At 38.9% G+C, this 27449-nt stretch overlaps 1 protein-coding gene across 3 annotated transcripts; it reads right to left on the bottom strand.

Annotated features, from left to right (window-relative positions):
- Window positions 1-7: 7 nt before the first annotated feature.
- LOC146582453 (uncharacterized) lies at window positions 8-27449 on the bottom strand. 3 transcript variants are annotated; one of them, XM_085297248.1, is made up of 18 exons: window positions 27156-27449; window positions 23111-23288; window positions 22131-22327; window positions 20482-20585; window positions 20103-20167; window positions 17533-17788; window positions 13919-14109; window positions 12682-12807; window positions 12448-12576; window positions 10658-10780; window positions 9644-9779; window positions 7787-9201; window positions 5877-6737; window positions 5023-5360; window positions 4786-4885; window positions 3814-4321; window positions 3409-3537; window positions 8-2685 (listed from the first exon to the last, which is right to left on the bottom strand). In XM_085297248.1, the coding sequence occupies exons 2-17, from the start codon at window positions 23270-23272 to the stop codon at window positions 3422-3424; spliced, it is 4827 nt and encodes a 1608-aa protein (XP_085153374.1). In that variant the 5' UTR covers window positions 23273-23288; window positions 27156-27449; the 3' UTR covers window positions 8-2685; window positions 3409-3421. The 3 variants fall into 3 exon arrangements, with proteins under 3 accessions (XP_085153374.1, XP_085153365.1, XP_085153382.1); XM_085297239.1 differs by having other exon boundaries at window positions 17533-17791; XM_085297256.1 differs by lacking the exons at window positions 17533-17788; window positions 22131-22327; window positions 23111-23288; window positions 27156-27449 and having other exon boundaries at window positions 20482-20524.

Below are 27449 nucleotides of genomic sequence, written 5' to 3' on the forward strand. Positions count from 1 at the left end.
ACAGCGGTTTAATAAAAGCAAACCTTTTATTCTAATCACAAACACAACACAGATACATTCACATAAAAGTGTCCAAAACAAGGCAACAAATACAATTTAAGTTTCCCCACTCAGGGTCAGACCTCGGCGCCAAAAGACTACAGATCCCAGAGTTATGAAGGCGGCTGAGAGTGAGGTGAGGTGTTTGCGTGTGTGTGTCACAACTTTACAAACAAAAAGTACTCTACCATTAAATAAAATGTAAACATAAAAACAAAAATCGCTCCATTTTAAACAAATGTGACGCAAACTAAAAATCACTGGAGGAAAGCACAGCCAGGGTTAAAGGAGAGATTCACTGTTTTTAATATAGTTTACTTTAAAATTATACTCATATCTTGTTATCTATATAACCAAATAAATGGCCACTTCCTCCTGTCCTTAACAGCAAAGCATTTCATAAATGGCTAAGCTGAAATTAAAATTGGAAGCTGGACTTGTAAATGAAATTCCCTCCTTTTGTTTCCTTTTGATTTAAGCTCACCTTTCTCTGGACATTTTCTAACCTATAAACATGAACTTTGGATGTCCACGTGGTGGGTCACACCAGAATGTAAAAATTCATGTATTCATTCTAGTGGATTGCAGCAGGTACTGTACTTGCAACATAATAATTCTGCATTTTCTTTATTTTTGGTCCATTTTTGGCCCAAACATTCTGACCCACAAATTTTATAACGGAGGGCACAATCATCATTTATTATCAAAGTTGCATTATTCACTTTTATCTAACTTCCTTAAAAGTTGATACAAACAGAGAGTCAAGGGTATGAATATATCTTCAGAAAAAAAAGTGTTGGTCTAAGGTAAAAGAATAAACCTGACTATCTGATTATAATGCTATCCAGGGAAACTTTGGGTCCTGTCAGCCACGTGAGTGTTACTTTGACACATTAACACCACCCTTAACATGGTTGCCCATCCCTATTACATTGAGAAAACTTCTCTAACAGCTCGAGGAGCATGGCAAAGTTTCCAAATTTCCCACATCTAAATCCAATTAAGAAGCCGCAGGACATGCAAGAAAAATCGAGATCCATGGAAGCCCCACTCAAATAATCTGCTGTCAACATCCTGGTGCCAAACACCATGGACACCCCAGAGGTCCAGCGTCTGTGCTGAGAGCTTTGTTGAAGGCAAGAAGGGAACCTTATTGTGGCTGAACTGTTTACAGTGACATAGCCAAGTAAGATATACTAATATGCAAGTTAGCATGGGTGTTGGTGTCATTTTGTCTGTTAAGCCAAATGTCAAGGGGGTAAACAGAAGAGCCGAGAGAAAACAGAAACTCTCCAGGAACTGTTCTGACTGACTGGCATCCACACAGCCAGCTGGCACGCAAGTAGCTATCGCAACACAAAGAAAATTTTATGAATTAGTTCTGGAAATATGGCTGCAAGTGTCTAGAGTAAATATTCCACAGAGTCAGAGTCTGTTCAAGGGTCATACCAACCTTTGGTACCAACCTTACCAAACTTAACTACAACATGCAACTCCTTCAATGTACGTGAGGACCTGTGAGTATAACTTTAAGTAGAATTAAGAACCTATCCTTTACCAGATCAAATCCTGTAAACACAATGGTGAAAATCTGCTGTTTTAGGGTACATAACAAACTTGACATTTCTCCCAACTCAACTACAAAACGATTTACATGTTATCTACAAATGTGCAAGAGAAAAAAGAAAATAAATTAAAAGCTATTCATTATAAGACACCAGCTTAGTTCATCTAATTCTAACAAAGAAAAGCTTCACATGTTTAGTTTATGGGAATTTTGTTTTGTGTAACTACTGAGAGTGCTTTAGTGTAAGACACAGAAGCAGAGCGGGAGAGGGAGGAGAGTGGGAATGCAGTGTGTATCACCATACATGGAGCGGAAACCAATCCAGGTTACACTGAGTCATAGACAAGCTTATCCCAGTCTCTCTCTATCCCCCCCACACAGAGACAAACAGAAACACCAAGATAGGGACACAAAGGTGCAAATTCACAGCTAATAATTCATACACTATGTTTTCACACATTTTTTTCCTAACACCTCCCCTCTACGAAAACACATTCAAGTGTCCAAAAATAAGCCACCTGAAATGGTTTAAAGATTCAAACATATTTGCCACAACAGGCCTTCCTTGGCTTGACCCTTTTGAAAAACAAACTTATCTTGACAAGTGCTTGTTTAGAAAAACACCAACTAGGCACCGTTTCATGCAAAGTAAGAACGGGCTAGGCCCATAACTTAATTCTGAGTTACGAAAAACTAAACAATCCCTTTGGAAAAGTGGTTCAAGAAACATCAACAAGCATCACTAAACCACCACCTCAGTACCTAAATATACAGGTGGGTGTAAAGTGACACCATTGTGATGGACAGCAAAGTCTCCATGTGGTAATTTGTGGATAAACTAGAGGCCATTAAAACATTTTTGGATCCACAGGGGAGGTGTTTATTCTGTCAGTGCAGGTCTAGTTACCTGCACACACACGTAAAGAAGTCCACAGCTGATTGCAGCTTTTTAAACTGCTCCTGTGTTTGTTTCAATGTTTTAATTGCTTTGAGTCTGTTGTGCAGCGGCTGTTGTCCATTATTCAGGTTCATGGTAAAGCCAGGGTGAGTCAGGTGTTTCCAACAGGTCTGCAAAAAACCTGTATGCAAAAACAAGAACATTTAAGGCAGTACTTTAGTCCTGGGTCAAATTCACATCCCTTTCAACCGATTCAACCAAGTTATATGGAATATCTCCTGATTTTCCTTTGTTATGATAAATATTAAAGGCTGTGATGATTTTTTCCCTGTTTAGAATAAGAAGCATATTTTTAAAAAAGGTGTAAACCACCAAAAAGACGCATGACTCACATGGTGATCTTGTTAAATTAAAAGCAACCAGATAAGCATCAACATTTGTTTCTGGTTTCTGTATTTCACATAAATTCTAAACTATTGGTGCCTGTGTGTTTGCACTAAGTAAAACAAATTAGCTTCAAACCTGAAAAAACAAACAAACAAAGCAAAACAAACAACAAAAAGTAGTGACAATACAAGTATTAACAGCTTTTTCCTTAAAGTAAGTGAGATCCCTCTGCTGGAGACAGGGAGTCATCACATTTGCCCAACTTATCATGACAGATTTTCATCTTCCCCCTATAAAGTGAATGAGAGAGACTAAAATATGCAATTATGGACCAGACATGGGTGTTGACCGAAGTTTGAACCAATTAACCTTTAGAGTTGATCTGGATCTACTTGATCCAAGGACTTGGAGGTATATTCTTACTACCTGATTTTTTATTTTATTTTTTGTTAATATCTTGGGATGTTAAATCTATTTGAAAATGTTTTTGTTTTTTTTAATAGTGTCTGGAGTTTACCTCTTGCTGTGTTTTAATCCGTCTCGTCCTGTTCTGCGTCTTTCTGGGAGACAGGTACTACAGCGGTGCCCAACAAACCTCTTCTCACAATATAGGGACATGCAGGACCACTGGGAATGTCAGCAAAACCTAAAGGATGGAGAGGGGAAAAAGACGGAGGGTTAAATAAAAGAGTTAGTAGAAAATAGATCAGAGCGAGAAAGCACAGAGACAAGGAACACAAACAGGTAATCCACAGGGAATCAAACACTCAGAGACTGTATGTACTTATGAATATCAACTGGTGACTCGGCTGTGAGAAGAATTTTGTACTAATTGGTAAAAAAGTTTTACGCAACTCCCTCCAAAATAACTTTAATTACTTTTCCATATTTCACTCTACAGGCCCACAAACAACAAAGTTACCTTTCATGACGACTTCCGGCAGGCCGTAGGGTTCGTATTCTGTGTCGTCAAAGGCAGCTGACAGCTGCGTCCTGTTGCGGCGAATTCTTTCAGCCAGACGTGCCGGGTCAGCCGGGATGGGGAAGGAACCAGAAAACAAGATTTTGTCTGACGCCGCCTCCGCAGATAACTGGACAGGAGACACAGGAGGGGAATCCACTGAACCTTGTTCTTCCTCCTCCTCAGTCTGAGTGTTAACACATACTGTTGAAATGCCACGAGGATTCAAACTCTCCTCTGTCTGACTGCTGACACTTTTCATTTCTATCTTGACAACGCTGTCTGAGGAATTAGTCGTTGTGTTTAGTTTGGCTTCTGTTTTGGTCGAATCTGGCTCACAGACTTCGCCTGAGTGATGTTGAGCCATTTTCTCCAATGTCATTTGGATGAGTTGACTGTCTCTTCTTACTTTTGGACAATTATCTGACCATTGTGTGAAGTTAATCTCCTGGTTTTCTTTTTCAGATTCCTGAGTCAAGAGACAAAACAAAGTGACTGAAGAATTAATAATTCATCTGGTAAACAAATAAACGCATATGCCTAGGATAAAACTGAAAACCATTGCATTTTATTCAGTACTGAGGGCAGACAGGTGTTTTAAGTTCAGGTGTAAAAGTACAAATGCTTTATTTTATAGGTAAACAAAACATCTATTTTAAATTTCTCTAATATGATAAGAATTGCTATTTACAACAGGAGCAGCTCAGTTCTGGCCCATTTATTATTAAAAATAAATTTCCCCAAATATGTAGGCTTACTTCTCTACAGAAATGCCTTTATGTGCACTGGCTAAAAGACTTCCTAGATCCCACTAGCAATTATCTGGAATTATTTAATTTAAAGGACTCTTTTTTTTCATTGTAATTTACACTAAATTACATAATGACAATTAGCCGTCTGGTACATAAGTGAGTGACAATTTATAAAAATCACCTGGTCAGCCGTGGCAGTGTCCTGTCTGTATTCTTGAAAATTTTCAGCAGTTTTAAAGGGATGGAGGCTCTTTGGTTCCTCAAGGTTGCTGTTCTGCAGTCTTGTGGTAAAACAAGCAAAAGTTAATCCCAGCTGATACCTGTACAAATATACTTAATATATGCGTTTAACACACACAGACACAGAGGTGTGATCAGTTACAAGTTATCTCTGTGATTACAGAGTGTTGTGTGTTACCTGGAGAACAACATGCGGCCCTGAAGTCTGTTGGAGGAGCAGGAAACGAGTAACTCGTCTTCTCTGATGACTGTGATGGTTTCCTGGCTCTTCTGTCTATCCAGTGTGGGTGTCTGAACCGAATCCTGAACAGGTAGAGTTTGAGGCGAGCACTGGGTCATCTCATCTGTTTGCTCCTGGTTTGACTGGGACTGTGTCACAGCAGAGGTCAGTTCATGGGTTTCACATTCCTCAAATGTTGGTGCTGTTTGGGAGGCCAGTCTCCATACAGCAAGCTCCTCTGCCTGCTGCTGGGTCTCCTCAGAGAGAGCTCGTACCCTTATCTGCAGTGCCTCCACCTGGACAGAAGGAGAATGACAGTAGACTGAATCAATCGGACATAAAACTTAAATATAAAACAAATAAAATCCACAATATTATTAAAAAAGTAATTCTATATTCAGCAATACAGATCTTATTGAATATTTTAATGTCGTAAATCATTTGATACTCAGTACTGCGAAAGAGTCGTATTAATTTGTCCAATTACAATTTAAGCCCCTAAAAATAGGGGAGGGTATCTATAAATATTTGCAATTTCTAAATTATATTTTTGTTTAAGCCCTTGAGTAGAAAGACTCTACTTCAACTGGATTTTAACTGCTTTATATAAAATCTACTCTGGCAGCGTACAGAGCCAAAATGATGAAAATCGTGCCATTACCCAAATATATCCACTAGTTAAGACTACCATCTAGCGTCTCGTTCTCCATTAGCCCACCTGTATAATTTTAAGTCCTATACAACTAACCTATTATATTTTTGTCACTTTTCATCTTTTCACATAACTGAAGGAGAAAAATCACTGCCGTTACCCGTTGTTGTAGTTGAGTTACATGCACCTCAGACATTTCCTCCAGGTCTTCTTCAGTTCTTGTGTTTATTTGGTCTTCCTTTTTTAAATCTTGTCCTTCATCTTCTTCCTCATTCATACTTGACTCCAGTCCCTCAGTCATGACGTCATTCAGCAGACTCAGTGTCCCGTCTTCTGCCAAGCAGGACAGTGCAGCGTTTGGTGTGTTTTGGCTTTGTGTTGGATCCTCTTGATTTTCAGCGTCAGTCTGTAATGTCGGGTTTTGTGCGTCAGAGATGGTCAGGCCCTCAATTCTTTGTTTCAACAGCTGATTCTCCCGTCTGAGAGTGAGCAGTTCAGTAAGGATATCTGCTTCTTTACCGCTTTGACCGCACTGAGTCTCTACCATCACACAAGCAGAGTCAGGGTTACTCTGAGTTTTGTTCGAGTCTATAGATTCAGGATGCTGGTCCCCTGTTTTATTAGCTTCTTCACTGCTATCAGGTGTTGCCGTTTGAGTATCACATGTCTCTGGCTGACTTGCCTCACACTGTGCTTTCAAGTCACTCTCAGGCAGTGACTCTGCAATTAGACAGGTGACTCTACTCTCCATTTCCTGTTTTAGTGAGAGCTCTGAATTCTCCACCGGCTTCTCATCTCCCTGTTCTTCACTTTGTATCTGTTCCTCCACCTCTTTGACCATCATCTTCACCTCATCCTTTTTATCATTCTTTAGTTCATCCAGCTCTTGCTTGCATTGTAGTAGTTCCTGTTTTTGGCTTTGGAGGGCGCTCTCCTTCTCTTGTAGCTCAGTTAGAAGGCCTGCAATGTGCTGACTCTGCTTCTCAAAGGCCATGGTCAGCTGCTGCGTCTGACGTGTCACCTGACAAGAAGAGAAGGTTGAAAAAAAAAAAAAGAAGAAGAAATGATGACTAGAGAAAGTAAAAATACCACTGGGGTCTGCACTTCACTGGTCACAGCTCACAGCACAAAACACATTTTAAAAAAGCAAACCAAAGGCCTTTTTCTTAACCAATCTTACTTCCTTGAGGAAAAATGTGTATAAATGCAGTGAATTTGCTGTTGTAAATTTAAATCATTATGACCACTTGTAAATCAGGGCCACACAGAGACTCAGGTCACCTTACTGGATATGCAGAGTTTACTTTGCTTCTATCAGAACTGATGTTTACCTTCTCAGATTAGCACTGAACTGATACCTGAAGTCTTCTTATCTATCTGCTCGGGTTGCATTTAAACAGTTTGCAACTGTTTTATTGACTCCTATACTTTTCTGTATTTTCTTTTTCTTTTTTACTGCCTGCTTTTTGTTTGTCTTTGACTGGCAAATCTTAATTAACTCTTTCGTAACCTTTAGTGGCCATCTTATTTCTTAAATAACTTACAGAAGGAAGTAACGTTTGATTTTTTTTTTTTTTTTTTTTTTTACTTCAGTGAGATCAGTGATATCCTAATTTTAATATTGTGCTTTACAATAACACGATTCATACACTGCTCAAAAAATAAAGGAACACTTTATTCTTTTTTTTTTTTAAACCTTCAGGACTATTAATTTGGTCGGTTAAGTAGCAGAGAGGGAGACGTGCAGTTACGCTAGGAGTGCTGGACAGAGCCATAGAAGGTTGTAACCCATCAGCACCAGAATCTGCTCCTTTGTGCAATGAGGAAGAGCATGTGCACTGTTAGAGTGCTACAAAATGACCTACAGTGTGCCAACTGATGTTTTCAAAGTGTCCCATAATTTTTTTGAGCAGAGTATGAATTCAAGATTTAGCGATAAACGAAAGTACAGTGATGAGACATGAATTAAGCTGTTCAGAAGTGCAGAACATTCGAGAGTGACTGTTTAATACAGAAATACTTAGGTTTGAGAAATTTAGTGCACTAATCTCTATATCCAGCATCATTTACCTGGCTCTGCAGGGCCTCCAGTTTAATCTGACACTGATTAGCACGCTCTGTCTCCTTTGAATTCTCATTCTTCAGTCGCTCCACCTCTTTCACCAAATTAGAGGCTGTAGGGTCAGCCTTCTGGGGGTCTGAGGCTATTTGGCCCATCTGAACATCATCTGACAGAGGAGAGTGCTCGGCATCTATCACATTGCTCTTTTCTTGGATGATGCCTGCTGCTGTCTGAGAAACAAGCATGTTGTGTTCGTTGGTGGACTGGCAGAAAAGGAGGTGCTGCTCTGGTGAAGGCAGGAGTGCGTGGCCACAGCTATTGATGTTGGAGTTGAGCTTGTCATCACGAAGAGTCAAATACGTCAGGGGAGTGTTTGCATCTGTGTGCTTCTCTTCTTGTGTGTGTTTTCTTTTTTGCTTCAGTTCTTCCACTTGAGCTTTAAGTTCTGCCACCATCATGCTCAGCTGTTCCTTTACATTAGCATCTGTGTTTATTATTTGGCTTCTCTCCTCTTCCTCTCTCTTTTTTTCTTCTCGCTCTAAAGCCAGCTGAGCTTTCACCTCCGCCAGCTGTTTTTTAAGCTGAATATTAAGCTCTACCATTTCACTCTCCCTATCTTGTTGTTCTTTGTTTTTCTCTTCCTCCTGCTCGCTTCCCCTCTCCTTTACACACTCTATGTCTGCCTCCAAAGCAGTCATCGCCCTCCTCAGCCTCTCTGTCTCAGCTCTTTCAGTCTCCAGTTGTGTCTTCCATTCTTTTTCTTTCTCCTCTTTCTCTGCAGCCTGGCTGGTGTGTTTGCGGCTAAGCTGTTTAAGGCGGGTCCTGGCTTCTGTCTCAGCTCTTCGTTGGGCTTCCAGGTCCTCTAGTCGTTTCTGCAGTTCTTCTCGTACATCTTGAAGCTCTGAACGGAGCATTGCATTCTCCTTTTTGAGGTCTTCAGAGGGAACGGTCTGCTCAGACTTGAGAGCAGGTGTCTTTTCTGCAGAAAGGGTCAAATTTTGTGTCTTAGGTGAGTGCTCAAGACTGATCATTCTATCAAGATCTTTAGCGTTAGGGTTGTTGATGGGAGTATGAGAGACGTCACATTCTATTGCCTCATTTATAACTTTGTTCTCCTCTTCATTAATTTTCCCTTTGTCTCCTGCTCTCTTTAAACACTCTGAGGAGTCTGGGGAGATTAGGGCACTGATGTGTTCCGAGTCAATTCCTTCTCCTGGCTCTCTGTCAGAAGGATAAGATGCTCTGATATCTGTCCTTCTCTCCTGTGCATCCTCTTCTTCCCTCCTCTGCTCAGCTCGGTTTGAAGAAGGCCTCTTGGTTTGGGCTGACGGTCGAGGATAATGAGATGAGGAAGACTGAGATGAAAAACTCTGTCCAACAGGGCAAAACTGCACAGATTGTGGAGGAGGTGCTGACTTTTGCTCTAGAATTAAAAGGAAAAACATTTTTAATATGTACAAACAAAAAAACTTAATAAACATGTGCTCTCTTTCTAATAAACATGTGCAGTAGTGGAAAAGTTAAGTGTATTTTTAAAAGGATAACATTCATCTATCACTAACCAGCAGGGAGCAGCACTGGGATAAGACTTATGCGTGAAAGACATTGAGTATATAACTGTCATGCACAATCTAGGATTCACCCTCTTCAGTAATCAATCTCCCTTTTTTGCTGCACAAAATAATAAATTACTACAGGGCAGCATTATCACAATAAGCCCACTAAAGGACACCAGTACAACAAGCTCATGTTAAGCATGTGAGACTCCAAAACCCTGACTCTTGTGGAGGGAGGAAAGACAAGATACTCCAATCTACCATGACTAATAAACAGATTTGGCTTCATCCCCACAGTTTATGCCTCACCCTGTAGTTCTTTCAGGAGACACAGGGTGTCAGCTCGCTCATCTGCAAGTCTCCTCCCCTCCTCTTCCAGAGCTCGCTCTCGCTTCCTGCTCTGCTCCAGAGTCACAGCCACGCCCTCTGCCTCACGCACAGCTTCCTAATGCAAAGAGCAAAAATAGTCAAATGAGGTGGGATGAATCCAGTCAAATCAAACTTACTGATTTTTAAGTGTTCAGCTTAGCTGGAGGGAATCTTCATGACCAACGATGGACTTTTAAGGCCTCTTTTTCAAATATCTGTCAGAAAATTTGATTGATTTCCAAAATATGTCTGCCATGACATCTTTAATGTCAGTCTATATTTTCGACCTTGTGATATTTGGACTATAAATGTTATCAATTGTGCAAGAAGACTGCCAGATGAGGACATGCTGTGTGTAATATAAATGGATTAAGAGCAACCCAAACACAGTGTCTCAACAGCTAGAAACCACAAACAAGCTACAGATGAAGGCAGTATTAGTACGAACTATGTTGCAAGCTTATGAACATGTAAAGAACTGCTACAAATTCTAAAAATGTGGGCGTTTTACATCTTCTGCACTCTCAGCTTAGCGGGGTGCAATACAATAGTAAATGTTAATTTGGAACCTGCACAACAATAGCAAATGTCCTTGCGCATCAGAAAGGCTTTACTAAGACTTTTAATCATGTAAAGTTCATTCCAGGGCCTGTTGGCCAAGGTAAGTCAGTGGGCACTACAACAGACAGCCATTCAAAGGCTGTTTTCTTGTATTTGTGTCAGTGTTGATGTGTGTAGTATTACAAGTATTACAAGACACAACTAAATAACAGTGAGGATAACGCTAATCCGATATCTTTAATAAAACATAATGATGGAGCTGGATCCACACTTATTGACTAACATATGGCACATAAGATGGTCATTACCCATTGCTCATCTAATGAATAATTAATGCAGGCCCTGACTCCTAACAACGTCTGCATGTATCAGTTGATGATCACTATGTGTTACCGTCAGTTTGGCTTGTGTCTGTGCTTCTTTCTTCTGGCTCTCCTTCAGCTGTCCCTCCGTCCATTTCAGTTTCTCTTTCAGAGTCTCCAACTCTTTCTCCAGCGCCTGCTTCTGTAGAGAAAGCTGACAGAGGGAATAGCGAAATAGTGAGAATGAATCCAAACAACACAACAGAGAAGGTATTTAAAAAAAGAAATTAAAGTAGGGGGAAGAAAAAGCAAAAACAATAGGAGAACTGAAAAAAAGGGAATGACTTGTTTGCCTTGTTTCAGGTGCAGGAATCATAGCCAGTGAAGGGAACAGGAAGCAGGACAGATATCGATGTGTCTAACATATCCTCTGCCTCTCTCAGGGTTATCAGCAAAGACTCAAGTAGATTAGCTTCCCACCAGTTCTCATCTAAAAATTCTACACGTTATACTCATATAACTGTATATATGTAGCAATATTGTAATGTACTGAGTAAATTATTTGCTAATTAATTATTTTTAACTTCAGTGTAGCTCTTTAAAGACAAACTTTTTTGTATTGGTCACTAATTAGTCACTTGGTTTTGTTACAATATTGAGTGACCCAGTAATTCTCAGTCAATGAAATGTCACATGTAGTTTAACAACCAATCAAATCTGAAAATATCTGATACTGATTTTATCAGCTCACTTAGTGAATTTCAATATATGTAAAAAGAATTAAAGAGAAACTATAAAACACATTAATCAGGTATTGGATTCTCATAACTGAAACTTCATGCATGCACAAAAAACAAAAAACAAATAGTACGACGCAAATTCCACAAAGGCCTGTATAAAGTGCTCATTACCTGCAGCTGAATGTTGCTGACCTTGTATGTGAAACTGTGCTTCTATTGTTAATTTACACAGTATAGCTTTATCAGATACAAGATAACACCTGTGTGGTTCACAAAGAGCTTACAGTAACGTTTAAAGGACACTAGTAAAACTGAATAGCTATTGTTAAGACGGTATTTATATATACACAGAAGGTTATGGACTAAATTTATTTTCTTAGAGATTTTTTTTAATCTAATAAAAAAATTAGTGCCACATCATTCCTTTATGTTAAAGACTTCCAAAGTATAATTTTTAAAAAAGGTTTTTAACCACAAACAAAATTTGCACTCTGCATTCATGCAACATGCCTTAAAACGCTTCATACAAATCTTTCACCGTCATCCCACAGCCACTGTTTCACGCCTTCTTTTGCTGAGCACTCCATTTCTCACACACAAGTTCCAAGTTTCCGAGTGGTTCAAGCTTCCATAAACAAAGAAAAACTGAGCGGTCACACTGTCATTACCTTCTCTGCTCAACCTTTCCACTGGGGGAGAAACCGAGAGGAGAGGAGGACGAAGCGGAGAGGAGAGCAGGTGGAGGGGAGAGAAATCAGAAACACAGAGTCGAAGACAGTGAAAAAGAGAGAGAGAGAGAGAAAACATCACAGGCACGCAGAAAGTGTGGGAGAAAAAGTGCGATAAATTCATTGACCTTGGGTCCATATAATAAAAACAGTCCCAGGACAAGCAAAAGGTAAGATGGGAGAAGGACAGAGAAAGGAAATACTAAAAACAGGAAAGGTAATGAATGTATAATAGTATAATTATAAATAATAGCATAAACAAAAACAGTATGTCATATCTTTTTGGTCCTTGGTTTCCAGTGCTGATAGCAACTTTATCTTGATAAATGCATTTGTATGCATGTTAGAGGACTTGTTGGTCTGGTTAATGTGTAATATTTTGAGCGTATACTTGTACATGTGTGCGCATGTACCTTGTCAGCCTGTGCCTGCAGGGCATTGTGGAGCGTTCTAGCTTGTTGAAGCTCCTGGTTGAGCTTATTCACTTCCTGTTGATGCTGCTTCTCCAGACACTGCCTCTCCTTCTGAAGCTCTGTCAAATCCTAGAAACACACCAAAAAACCCCCCCCCCAAAAGAATCCATCAATCTATGGAAAAAAGGAAATCAAATGAAAAATGATTTTCCCTTGCTTTGATGTTCATCTCACCCTCTGATGTTGTTTCTCCAGCTCTTTGGTACGCTGTTGGTGTTGCAGTCTGCTGCTTTCTGCATTTTGCCTCTGACACTTAAGCTCCTCTTGTAGTTGCTTCAGTCTTTGCTCAGCTCCCGACGCCTGTCATGGGAAAACATATGCAGCTGTTTACCCGAGTTTTGCTCTATATGATACATCTGATATTACTTAACATCAGGTACATACTGTTCAATGTCAGTGAAAACTGATGTGTTTGACTTCTTATCACCAAACCAAATCTTTTGCATTTAATTTGCTTATGACTTGAGATGATTAAATCTCTGAGAATTTTGTCCTGATGCAAACCAAAGTTCCAACTTATAGGCAGTTTTAACACATACACTCCATGTGTGAATATGAGCATAAATTGCTGTATGTCTCTCTCTGGGCCCTCTGTTAGACACGGGTCTTGCCCAATGATAGCTAGGATAGGCTCAAGCCACCCACTACCTTGAAATTGAGAAGCACTAAAAAAGCTGGATGGATGAATAGATGGAGGGCATAAAACACTTCATAATGCTGGTTTAGCTATACAAATAAACATTACTGTTATTATTCATTTGTGAGAACAGCTCTAATCATTTAGCACTGTTAATGGAAAAATTACTGAGGTTTTTCCTCGTGAAAACAAAGCCTACAAAAGAACTCCTCCCAAATCACAACACTGTAGCAGTAAGATAACTTCGTGGGTTTTAAATGTGTGTGCTTGTGAAAGATACTGCAGTCACACAGTAACTAAACTGTTTAAAATGGCCAAATGTTTGTGTTTACATTTTGTAAAACATAATTATGAGTGACTTCCAGGATTGCATTTATATCTTTTAACACATCTGTTACATTTTTTTTCTTTGGTTGACTTGCTTAGTTTATTTCAGTCTTTCAACTGTGATTCAGAACGACCTCACACTGAGATGGTATTAATTAAATCGGGGAAGCACAACCTCACAACTTATTCGTACCAGATGGTTTTAGGCTGCTTTACAGCACAACAGGAAAAAGGACCACCATTTTTCCAGTTTTTTTCAAAGAGCATGTTAATATTTCAGGGAAGACAAATGTTTTGTTAAATAAGATCAACACCTCTGCCATGTCAAAAAAAACACCAGAGCATCAGGAAAATATGGAACATTATCACTGAAATGAGATGTTTGTTTTCAGCAGTAGTACTAGAAGCACCACTACCTGTAGCAGCAGTATATGTGCATGTGTTTACCCGTTCACTGTCCTGGGCCATACGTGTCTGTGCCAGGCTAAGCTCATTGGAGACTTTCTGCAGGCTGAGCTCCTTGGCGGCAAGCTCCTTCTTGGTTTGCGTCATTTCGTTCTGTATGGACTTCAACGTCCTGTCCTTCACCAGCAACTCCTCTTCCAGAGAAGACATACGGCTTTGACTTTGAGGCGACACTGACAGATGGACAGAAAGAAGTATGGTTAATAATTTCAACCATCCATTTTCGTCCACTTATCATCCTGTTACCAGAGAATGTTTATTAAATTCTGCGTTAGTCTCATAGAGATAGGAGAAAATTTATAAGCATTTGTTAACTAATATTTATACGTTTTTTTCCGAATTTAAAGAGCACCTTTAATTAAAAAATAGTGCTCACAATCAGTGAGCTGGGATCATAGAATGGCAGAATGGTGGCTGAGTGAGTGGAGAGTGAGCAAGAGAATACAGGTGAATGAATAATTGCAAAAACAAACAAATCCATTTCCATGACCATTAAGAATATCTTGATTTCTGATAAAACAAAACAAAAAAAAAACAAAACTGATGGCTGACAGTCAACAACACTTAGGGTCACAATCTATACACACTGATGCAATGAATCAAAGTTATAACTCTATATGATGCACTTAGATCCAGCCTGGGGAGGAGACTGATAATAAGGATAAAAATCAATTGTGTGCTTGTGATGCATTGTCAATATTTTAACTGTCCCATTTTACAATCTCTCCAGGCATACATTTACCTACCAAAGACATAAATATAATCACATTTTTTTTCCATTGCTAATCTAAAAAGGAACAATGTTTTTTTGCTACATACAACCCCAAGTATAAATCCTACCCAGTAGCCAGAATAAATCCTAAACTGTATGTTCTGTTATCAGGAGAAACATGGCTGCAAAAAGGCACACCTAAAGTAAACATTATAACCCCACCCCCACCCCTCATGCCAGTGTCCCAGCAGCTTTTATTGTTTCATATTGACCTGTCTCCTTCCTCCCCTGAACAAACACAAAAACACCCGGTGAGAGCGACAGTGTTACATCACAACTACAAACTGCAGTAAGAGTCACTCTACATCATGAAGCCGGCCTGGGAGCAGGCAGAGGAATCTCTGGCCAGTCATTTCTACACAACCGCTTATGTAACGAGTGCAGCTGAGGTTACACATGTGCATGAGATTCATGGTGACAACACTGTTCACTTTTACTGATGTTGCTGTCACTCTGAGGTAAACCAAAACTGACAGAATTTCGTCATTTAGACAAAGCTTATAATAATATTTTGAGTGAAGTGGGCAACACATTTCAAACAGAGAGACCTCACAGTGTTAATTATGGCACCTGCCAGCAATTTTATCTATTGTTGTTATTATGTAAATTAAACAATAAGAGTTCATCTGACCTCAGTTTGCTGTACATCTGTCCTTTATTTAAATCTTTATTTGGCTTAGAATTAAACCCTTCAGTATAAACTGACCATTCGCTTTAAGTGTTTGCTGTAATAAACCCAGGCCCTGGAATAGCCTGTCTATAGACACAAGGTTGGTTAGCAATGTCAGCACCAGAGGTTGTACTATAAAGAGAGAATAATGGTATAATTATGGTAGACTGGCTATTAGAAAGGAGTTTTGAAAATAACAAACTAACAAAGTATGAAAAGATCACAGTGGTAACACTTTCTGGATAATCATAGATAAAATCAAATAATGCATGCAGCATGCACATCAGTGAAAAATGAAGCAAATGCAGTGGTGCCTTAAAGCTGCATTTTTTCAAATGTCCAGCAGGAGGGTGACTCCTTTGGGTGACCTCAGTAAAAACTTTCCTGACGACTTTACAGGCTCAATAACTTGTTTCAGATCATCTTACTATTAGACATAAAATCCATGAACTCCTCCTACAAGATAGGAGTGGAGCAACCAAACTTGACAGACAGGTACATTTCAGGCCTCTGAAGAATCTTATCTATATAGGATCATGGATAAGATCAGGTCATGATGTTGTCGAGAAACCTCAAAACAACAGGCTAAAATTACATTAATAAAGTAGAGCAGCACAGGAACACCCTGGCGCGCACGCGCGCACACACACGAGGAATTTTTCCTACTCAGAATTTTTTTTTATCTTCAATTTAGTTATTTACAAGCAAGAACCAACACCCCTATTTCTTTTACTTGACTTATTGTGACTAAGTATATAAGTTTGTAAAAACAAACAGACCAAACAATATTGCTGCATGGGCATGTACTAGTATTATTAGTATTATCCAGTTTGCACATTGACTGACCACTTATCAATAACGTAAGAGTAAGAGTTCGCATCCAAGATAGGAAAAGTGAAAATATTCAGTTTGAGTGATTTAAACAGTGTGACATCACTGTGGCTATATCAACATAACATGCCTTAATGTACGGTAGGTTAGGATGATTTTATTTTACTTTAAATAGATTTTATAAGGGTGACACAGTTTAACAAATAAAATACAAAACACGAACCTTTTATGTATTACATAGAGTTTCTACCCATTACTAGTTTCAACTGTTGCACGCAGTTGAGACTGGAAAGACTTTAGATTAAAACTGGACACAAGAGTCACTGGCAATTTGCTCTAACTGTGATATATATTCTCAGCTGAAAGCAGGCAACCTGTTGAGGCTTGCTTTAGTGTTACCACCAAAGAAAACCATGCAGTCTAGTAGTGCAATCTAGATGTTACCTACATGGATCCCGATTTGCTGCAGTCAATTTACATTTCTTTGATTGAATCAGAAATTGAAGTGATTTCTATGCATCGCTCATCATGGAACGATATCAGACCAGGGTTTAAATTTAAGAGCTCTAATGTTCAGCTGTAAAAAAAAAAAAAAAAAAAAAAGAAAGAAAGAAAGAAAGAAAAGAAAAAAAAATTAAAGAGTCAACTGACCCCTTTTATGCAAGCACGAACGAAGCCTAAGGAACCAAGCCTAGATTAACAAAGACAGTTGGTAACCACTGTTATCGTAGAGGGGATTATATAAATACATACATTTTTAGCACTCTCCAAATAGGTTTTAGAACCATAAAAAAATCTCATAACTAAACAGTTATGTTAACTGAGTCTTCATTCACTGAAGCATAAAAGACATTTTTTAAATTGAATTTATAGACATAACAGGACAATGCATAGGTTTCTCTAAAACAAGGTAACCAAGTTTTGCCTTTATTGGGAAAGGAAAAATTGTGATTACCAAAGCAAACTCTGATTGTAGTTTTAGATTTTGTTAATTTTGCTAATGTAAAAAAGCCTGGGTAATATTTAAAAAAAGAAGAAGAACAAAAAGTCAAATCTGCTCCTTATTAAGTTGCTGTGTGTGCTTTGTTGCTGAAGACTGCAGAACATCCAAATGAAAATCTAAACTTTGAAATCAGAGGGTGGTTTCACAGCAGGGGTACTGAGTTAAGTAGATAATAGCATATCCATACTGGCTCCTGTTGTTATGGTAATCCAGCTAGGTTTTTAATCTTGTTTTAGGATAAATGCTGCTGGCCTGAGTTGCGTGCGTATATATTTGTAATTTGCAAATGGATAACACAGAGTAATTCCATCCCCACTCACTGTCTGTCTCTGTCCTGCGGTCCTTCCCATAACCCCCCTGCTCTGACAGATGATTTGTGACATCAGAGGACGGCATCAAAGAGGGAGAGGGCGGAGGTCGCCTCCTTGCTGCAGGTTTTGTGTCATCCCGTTCCCATGGAAACACACCCAAGGGAGTGGAGAAGGTGTCCGATTGGACGGGTGAGTGGCTGTGGCGTGTGCTCTTGTGTTGTTGTTGTGGCAATGAAGGTGTGGGTATCTCAGAGAACTGAAGCCGCTGCTGAAAGGATGAGAGAGGGTTTAATCAAAGACAAAAAAGAAAGAGGAGCAGCATGAGCAGGAAGAGGCTCGACAAAAACAAGGCTCAAGGACTCAAGGTTTTACAATCAGACTAATGCAACTAAGAATTACTAACTGCTGTTTTATTCATAACTCAAGAGAAATTGCTTCAGCGTGCACAGCACCTTTAGTATATTTCAAATGCTGCTTCAGGATGAGAGATTGTAAAAGAAAAGTCAATGTTCAGATGTAAGAGCACAGACTTGCTGTTACATTTTCCTAAAACTTTTCTTTTGCCTGCCAGACCTGTACAAACAAATGCAGCAGCACACTATGATGAACGTTGGGAAATAATACAAGCAGGTGAAGCAGGGCATAATTTTACTGAAACACTCAAACCAGCAATAACTTAGTAGCTTGTCTGAGTAGTGAAAGCCTGTAACAGCTGTTAAGATTCAATATTGAGGAAGGGTACAAGAGGTGATCGAAGAATAACCACACCGATCCGGCCGGGTGAAGTCAAACGATGATTTTAATGAATACACGCGTGGGAAGACAACTCTGTACGCAGACAGGAAGTAGTCTTCGACTTAATCAAAGCATGAACAGATATTTTATAGCATCAGGGTTTGTTTACTGACGCCCCTTCATGCGTCACAGATACATTTTATACATAGATCAGATCAACATCATCATGACTTTTCACCTAGAAAATCATCTTCTATTTTCATGACTAGCCCTTCCTGTCTACCTTTCAGTTCTTGTCTTGTTCCTCTTTCTTGCCGAGACACCAAGAAACGGTTCCTCTTTTACCAAGACAATTTTGCAGTTACAGCCAAACATAACTAACCTCTCCTCTAAATAAATCTAATTTAAAGTGTGTGTGTGTGTGTGTGTGTGTTGACCTCACATGCTCTTTGTGTCACCTCTTCACCTACTGTCTGTGTCTCGTCCTCAAATGCTCTTTCTCAATTCACCTGTTGCACTTCTGACCTTTTACCAGACCAGAAGCTCACTGAGACTATGTGTATGTCTTCTACTAAATAAATGTTTTAATCAAGAACCTCTACTAAAACCTTAATATAAAATGATCTGATATATAAGTGTTTTGTAAGCATGTATTGCAATTCCTTCTATGGCTCCAAGTCACTTGCACAATAGATTGTCCGAACATCGCGCCGAACAAAGCTTCCGACCCCCAATTAATTGACCGAGCTCCAACTCTTTAATAAGCACAGATATGCATTGTGTATAAAATAGTCATAGCTGCTTAAGGCCTTCTTAAAGCTATCTGTTACGTTGTTAAAGCCTCGTCTTAGCCTGCGGCTCAAAATAACTTCCTGCTTCTTTCTGCATACAACTTCCTGTCAGCCTGCAACTCAGTCTTTCTGAAAGAGACACTGTTTAAACCTTGGAATGCAATATCCATGCTGCAGATTATATTATTAATGCAATGACAATTATTTAACAATAGCAGTAAAATAATTTCCCTCCTCGACACAGCATATTCCTCTGTACAAAGTTAAAAAAAAAACATTCCACAGAAGGTGCACTGAAGTACATATTATTATTGATGAACCTGGGACAACGTAATTTGTATTAAACCCATAAATAAAGTCATACTTCTTAAAAAAATACTGGTCTCATTTTTTAGGAATAAACTTATAAATTTCTCACCTTTTAAAGTTTTTGGTCTTCAGTTAAAAATGTGTATATAAAGTTAGATTTGGTCATCCTTTAAAATTTTTGATAACACTGCCAATCTTATCCTTTCAGCTGACTACTAGAAGAAAGAACCTTGCTGTTAAACAAAGAGCTGTGAGCCAAGGTGTTGTTTTTAACATCTAAATTTAACCAGAAAAAAACTCCATTATAAGGACAGAACAACTTTAAAATACGAATTCTTCCTGTCCTTATCACAAGGCCAGAATGAAATTTGAAAAATACAATAACACCCTGATAACAGACACTGATGCTCTTTAACCTACTATAAAAACTCTTAACTACATTGTCATGTTTAAAAATAGAGAAATAAAGTACAATGTTGTTTCATCTGTTTTTTTTTTTTTAAAAGCACCATGTGCTGCAGTAGTTCACATTTAAGAAACAGTTACAGCCATCTGGGCCACTTATTTGGAAAGACTTAATTACTTAAGACTAAAAGGAAAACTAATCAAATAAGGAGGGATGTTTTGCTTTGCTAATAAGACAGTTAAATCCTCCAAGTAGAGAACATCAGCTTTCAGCTACAATCCACAGCAGTCTTGGATTAGCTTACACATAGCTCAGTGTGAGAACATGTTCAGACTTACTCGGATGTGAGGAGCCCGGCTCTGCCCTTCATCTCTGTGCCCCTGTTTCTCTTCCTGTCGGCTCCCTACAGGGCAAAAACAAAGCATATGGACTGAACTTAGTACCTACAACCGATCACAAAAACTGAACAGGAACAACAGCTGTAAATTACCAAGTGGTTTAGTGACGAGAGGAAAGACAAACAAACTGTCCTTAGAGAGTAGAGGGCTGGGAAAGCAATGTAGCTCAAGGGGGTTTATTTATATCCACTGCTCATTTGGGACTCTGGTGGTTTAACTATTTAATTCTCTTAACTGTAAAGAGTTTTAATAAAATATTAGAAATAAACTGCCATAGAGATTAAACCAATTAATAATTTTACAGTTTAGAAAACTGTACCATTGTGTTCCCAGGGCAAGCCTGTATTCCAGCAGGGAGTAGAAAACAGAGAGGTATCTGGTGACCTGATGCTGTTCTGCAGCTTCTCTAGCTCGGCTTCCAGCCTGCCACAGAAAGAAGACACAGAGTGAAAGAGTTTAGAGTGGGAAGAGAAATGGAGATATTTCTTACAGGAAATGAGGGCTGAGGTCAAAAAGTCAGATTTGCTTAGTAAACATCCTAGCTGAAGGACGAGATCCAGTAGTATATGCAAAAACAATGATAACAGCTGGCTGAATTCTCTACAAACTGAGAAAAGCTGTTCCTTCAAAATGTGGTTTAACTCTTTTAGTCAAGGTTACACTAAGCTATCACTTATGAAAGAAAAGTATGCCCTCCCACAATTCATAGCAATATGTGCCATCCAACAATCATTTAAAAAAAAATATTAACATAACTCATCATGTACTGTAGATGATGAGAGAGCCTTCAGAATTTTCGGTTGAGGAACATATAAGCAGTTTTTTTACTGACTGGTGAACCTCTGCTCATTTTTACTTCCGAGAAACTGTCAATTCACCTAATTAGTTCAAAATGTTCCTCCAGCTGTTGCTATTTAGAACCACCCTTCTTAACCTTTTTGATAATCAAATTCAATATAAGCTAATATAAGCTAAATAGTAAAATGTTAAAGTTGAAAAATATGACATTTTCTATGTTCTACTGTCAATAAAAATGGGCTTATGAGATTTGCAAATCATTGCATTCTGTTTTTATTTACATGTATATGGTAATCAATAGTACTTTTCTGTTTTATACAATAACCTGGTAATATAATGAAAAATCAGAGGGGATAGAGCTTTCACAGTTGCAGCTCCAAGACTGTGGAACAATATGCCACCGCATGCCAAGCAGGCTCCTTAACTTGTCATTTTAAAATCTTGTTTACATACTTTTATTCCCTGGCCTTTGACCCAGTGTGATATGCTTACTGTGTTTTTAAGTTGCTTTTTATGTAGTCCTTTATTGTTTAACTTCTACAGGTCTTATTCGTGTCAGGTTTTTTTTTTTTTACCCTCTGGCCTCTGTTCATCTTTTATGTTTAGTTTTATTGTACAGCACTTTGGTCAGACCTGTTGTTGTTTTTCAAAAGTGAATTATAAACAAAGTGGTATGGTAACCATAAACAGTTAGTGTACAATACGCCAATTAATAAATAAATAAATAAATAAAGCCACTTGTATGCAAATTACTGGAACAGAGCAGAAGAAAACATATCTAACAATTACTTTGGCTAATGCAAGTATCAGATTGAATAATATAGGGACTGTACCCAATCAACATCCAAAAAGCTGACTGGGACATCTCCATTTAAGACAGCTTCCTATACTATCAAAATGTAATGTCTATTGTCTGATTTTTAGTGCTGCATGTAGTTCCAACAATCAGTTTTAGTTTTACCTTCCAAATCCCCCCTCCCCCCCCCCCCCCCCGCCCCCTTAAGACAGATTGTATTTAACTATCAAGTTTAATTCAAACTAAGTTATCCTAAGAATACCAAACGTCACTATATTTCAAACATTCAGTGAAAACAATACATAATACCAAAACCAGATGAATTTAAAATTGAGAGAAGCTTCTTGCCTCTGTGGTTTTTAGCTCATGCTGACCTTTTGATTTCCTGGGTGAGTTTGTTGTTGAGGGTACGAGCAGCATCTAGCTGGCCCTCCAAAGAGCAAACTTGGGCCTGCTTAGTCTGAAGCTCCTGCGTAAGACGGTCCCTGCTCGTCACCGCTGTTGTGGCCTCATCCCGAACGTTTTGGAGCTCTCGCTGCACCGACTGCAGCTCCACACGTACCTCCTCATACTTGGCAGAAAAAAGGAGGAAAAAGGAGAGAGAGGGAGAAGTATATATTTAATGATTATTTAAGGAAATCCTGCTACAGATGACTCACCCTTCATGACAATATTTGCACAATGTTATTTAGAGAAGATTAAAATTACAGGAACTGCATTTCCTTGAAGAGCAACATGTAGGTCAACTTTTTCTCTACATAAAATTTCTTGAAAAGCTAATGCATGATTTTATTCTTTTGTGTAATTCCGATGAAAAAGTGTGCATTTAAAGAAGCACTCATAAAAAAATACTAATTTCCTACAGATTATGTAATTTTTCTGTGGTCTGCCTAAGCGCTCAATGCCACAGCAGGTGGCAGGAGCAGCTTCCTAAGCCAGTGCCAGTGGATCCATGGTCAGCAGTCAGTGAGAGACTGAGCTCTCACTGATCACAGAGATACTACTTGTTAAATTTTAGATAACTTCCAAATTGAGCTTCCAATAAGAAGATTTCCTAATGTTAATCTAGATTTAGCATATTGTTTTTGGAAAAGGCAGCATTACATCAACCATAATAGGTACTAGGTGGTGCAGTAGTTAGTACTACTGTCTCACAGCAGCAAGGTTCTTGGGTTGAACCTGCTGGCTGACTCCAAAAATCCAGTCCAGTTCAGAAGCATGACAAAGTTAGATGATTTCTTACAGCCTTAACTAAACTTGGAAAGTCAACAGTACCAAATCACAAAGTTACTAATACTTGTGTTTCAGTTATTTGTCATGTAAATTGTGTGAGGAACAGTATAAGTGTTCATACTTTCACAGTTTGCTTCTCAAGGCTTGTATGGATGTTGTCCAGCTGCAGCTGTTTCTGCTTGTTTTCCCTGGACAGCCGTTCATGATGGATTTGCAGCTCCTTCACCTTTTGCAGGACCCGTCCAGACAGCCCTACTGTCCAGTCCTCCTCAGCCCAGCTCATTTCTTTCTGCCTTGGCCTGAAAGGGTGGGAAAATTATATCAAGAGCTTGAATCAAAGTTCATTTTTATTTTATTCCCTCAGAAGAAAACATTTCCTTTTTAAACTGAAAGGTCACTTGGTTTCTAAGCACTCGGGGTGACAGACTGTGCATGGCTTCACAAGGCATGGTACTACCTAACCTTTCCTATTCATAGTTGGCTGATCCAGAATAAGACAGCTTCTAAAGACATGGGATTTACCAGAACAAAGAGGAAGTATAGGCCATTTATAATCCCAGTCATATACTTATATGTGGCCTGTGTTATAATTAGTCATAAAAATGCTTCCTACCACTAATTTGTCAATCTACTTCTACAATTTTTTATATTTTTTATTTAACATGAACTGGCCTATTAGTGTGGCAAGAATAAAGGAAGGTTGTGAAATCCATGCATGATTAAGTTTCAATCTTTCATATATAAACAAAACAATGTAGGTAAATCAAATGCAAATAGTACTACAGTATAATTTATTACGAGTCATACCTAAATCAACTCTGCTGCTAAAATAAATGTAGTAACTTGAAGGTTAAGTGCGTATGCATGTGTTGGTACAGAGGATTCAATTGATAGCATGTATATCTAAACAAGCTTCAATCATGTCTGCCTTTGACTCCGTCCTGTGTTGAATGTTGCTAAGGCTTTGAACCCTCAGGAAGAAACTGGTTGTCACTGTTGGGCAGCTGTGACTCAGTGTTTCCCAACACAGCCTTCTTGCTACGCTCATGCATCACTGAAAGCTGAAAGTAAATATAATCTCTCTCAAATTTCAGGTTTACGTCAAGGTTCTTCCTCAGACAATGCCACATCTGATGGCTGTTTTAAAGGCTCTTGTTCAAAACATTGCATTTGCAAGCACTTTGTTAATACAGACAAAAAACAACAACAACATCACCTGGACACGGATAAGCAGAATTAAAGATGAGAGCATTGGAATGAAGAAAAGCCTGACTGAAATGGCCTGAAACAAACTCACAGAGGTTTATTAAAAGCTCAGTTTGGACTTGGATTACAGCCTCAAGGCTGTCAACACCAAACTCACATAGTTTCTGTCATAGCATACGTGTCACGTCACTAATTACCTGCTTCCTGGCAGAAATACCCGACTATGACTGAGAGGAGCCAGTCACATAACACCCAGAGTGACTACAAAGACTGGACAATAACACTTTTGTACAGGGGACTTAAGTGTCTTTTCAGTTTCATTAGGATGACATGCCAATCTGAGCATTACTAAAAACAGTATACTGGTGCACAAGCTGAGTAGTGTTAAAGGCAGCAACTATCAATTACTTTAAGTAAGGATTCATCTGATTAATCACTATTAAGCTATAGTTAATATTTTAAATTACTCAGAGTGTAAGTGTCCCCATAAAAGTAAATTAACATTTCTAATCGATAAAAATATAACATAAAAGAAAAGTAGAGTTTGAGAAGCCTCGACCTGGGAGGGTTAGGCAACTTTTCTGTTTGATAGTTCAACATCGTTCATATTACTAATTACAGGTTCTAATCAAAGACCATGACCAGTTGTTAACTGCCAGGATTGGGTTAGATCTGCAGGTGATCTTGAGGTTGAAAATCTGGTTTTTCATGCAGTGCTCGTTTCACAATACAGCACATGACTGTCAGGGTGAAATTACAGAACTTTTTAGTGTTTTTGTTCCACAGACAACCTAAAGTCAAGAAAGAGTCAATAGTGGACAAGTGGTCTCAGGCACATACAGTCCTGTGACAAAATTGTCATAGGACTTTATGTACCACTAGGGCTGGGCCATATCATACCGTTCACGGTAATACCGGTATAATTTTGGGCAACGATAGCAAGATGAAATATCGCGTTAGAATATGGGTAAAACGCGCATGCGCAGTGCCTTTGTTTTCATACGCACATGTCGGAAAAAGCAAATCGTTGAATGAAACGGATGAACCAGAATTGGTTTGTAAAAATGCTGCAGCTTCAGTGCGGAACTGGTTTGGCTTTCGTCCGTCAGATACACAACAAAGCACTATTTTTGGTAGAGCATGCTAGTGGGCTGTCATTATTATCGTGTTTTTTGGAAAATACGGCACACTTAAAATCAATCCTTTGATTTTTCTGAAAATCGACAGTGCCCCTTATAATCCAATGGGCCTCATGTATGAATTCTGGTTGTGTTTACTGACCTCGAAACGATTTTATGTACACGGCGCTCGAAAAATCTGTCAAATGTTTTAGTACGACTTTGCTAAGCTACGAACCCGCACCGCTTGATGGATTGTCGGAGCATTACGGCTATCGTAGTCAGGAGCCTGGCGAAGTGATACGTACTGAGCTTCAACATAATGTTACCGTATTGTGTGTGTATAACCTCTTTTTAAGTTTTGTGGATATTATACATGGTTATGCTGAGGATATGTCGGCCAATTTCCACTGGAAATGCCTTTTGGTTAAACTTTCAGTAAGGAATTTGGATTTGCACTGTTAAATTTTTATATAACTTTCATGCACATAAAAAAAACAGCTGCTTGTTTAAGTGAAAATACATAGATTTATTTTTTTTCACTAATAAAGTTGTGGAGTTGTAAAGTATTTTGTCTAGTGTCAGTTATATCGTTATCACAAATTTTCAAATGTATATCGTGATAAATATTTTTGGTCATATCGCCCTGCTCTATGTACCACTATACTTTCTTTTTCACATGATAGTAAAACATCATATGTTGTCTTTCCCCTGCTCATATCTATTTCCTCTTCTTTCAAGATGGAGAAAGCCATTCAATATTTCATCTACCACAAGTTAGAAAACAGGCACCAACTTCAAACTAATAATTAATACAACAAATTATTTTTTTCTTTCCACTTTAAAACAGGCAGAGAAAACAGAAGGCCTTATACAAAAAGTAATGGCATGACAAAAGAAAGCAACTCTTTAAAAAACAAACATCAGGGGATTAAAAGACCATGATCAAACATGTGATGTTAAAGAATGTGATCATTTTATGCTATTGCTCAAGACACCTTAATAAATAAAGTATTGAATGTCAGTACACAAAAAAGAGATGAGATATACAATTAGTACATTACAGCAGATAAAATATGAATACTACATTCGGTCGTACTGATCCATTATAATGTCATCTGATATTTGTTATCTTTGCACTACATTTAGAAAGCAATTTTATTTCTGTTTTATTTTTCTTCTGTTTATACTTATCTGACTTTAATCTGTATATAACGGGAATATTTCGTTTGTTGTATTCTGTTTTATTTCACCGAGTCACACCATACTTATTTAAGTTTATAAGTAGGCGTTTGGAATTCAACGTTATAGCAACTAAAAACGTCAAGCTTTTGGAATAACGTAGATCTCATCGTAAACACAACCTACAACAGAATACCTCAAATAAAATACACGATTACAAAAACAAAACAGCCCCATAAAGGTAGGATAAAACAAAAATCTCAAAGATGAATGTTATCCACACACACTTTGGAAATATAACCATTAATTTCTAATTAGGGACAAACGCACGTCGTCTCAGGCAGTCTCTTAATGAGGTGGACATGTGCAGATGTAGCACAATAATGATAATGAGGAGGAGGAGGAGGAGGTGGTGGTGGTGGTGGCAGGGAGCCAGAAGCTGGACCCTGGCCTGATCACGAGGTTCAAAACTCAACGAGAGAAATGACAACTTCAAACTAAATCTCACTTTAACAGCCACGGAGGTAGCGAGTGAGTAACAGCCGCAGTAAGACCAGCCGAAACTAACTTTTCTACCGCCTATTAGTGTTTGTTGAGCGCTGAATGACACACAACTGTAGCGATGATGCTACCAGCTAGCCACGCAGTAAAGCTACTTACCATTCACTACTTCAGTTACAAAGGGCGCCAGCCGCCGGGGAGGCGCACACACGCAGGCGTGACAGGGCTCTGTTCACGCTGTTAGAACCAGGCTCCGGCTCTTCACTATTCGGCCAAGATACGTTTAAGTTTAAAGCGAGAGGAGCTAGACGTTAGCGTTGACTGACAGTTTTCATAGGTTGAGACGAGATGCCGCACGTCTCGTGCAGCTGACAAGCCGGAGTCGTTGTGGCACGAGGCGGAGCGGGGCGGGAGCTGGTGACGTAGAGGCGGAATGTTTTGGGAAAAGTCCTC

The sequence above is a fragment of the Mchenga conophoros genome, linkage group LG2, assembly GCF_057382185.1.
Source record: "Mchenga conophoros isolate Kocher_MC1m ecotype Shallow Benthic linkage group LG2, M_conophoros_male_GT1.1, whole genome shotgun sequence".
NCBI classification, from domain to species: Eukaryota; Metazoa; Chordata; class Actinopteri; order Cichliformes; family Cichlidae; genus Mchenga; species Mchenga conophoros.

What these genes read in the sequence shown, in the direction of transcription:
- LOC146582453 (XM_085297239.1), bottom strand. Translation starts at nt 23,272, where the DNA reads ATGAGCTGGGCTGAGGAGGACTGGACAGTAGGGCTGTCTGGACGGGTC. An exon ending in CTTGCCCTGGGAACACAATG is followed by an intron (nt 20,168 to 20,481) that starts GTACAGTTTTCT and finishes TTTGCCCTGTAG; the next exon opens with GGAGCCGACAGGAAGAGAAA. An exon ending in AGACACAAGCCAAACTGACG is followed by an intron (nt 9,780 to 10,657) that starts GTAACACATAGT and finishes TCTTTGCATTAG; the next exon opens with GAAGCTGTGCGTGAGGCAGA.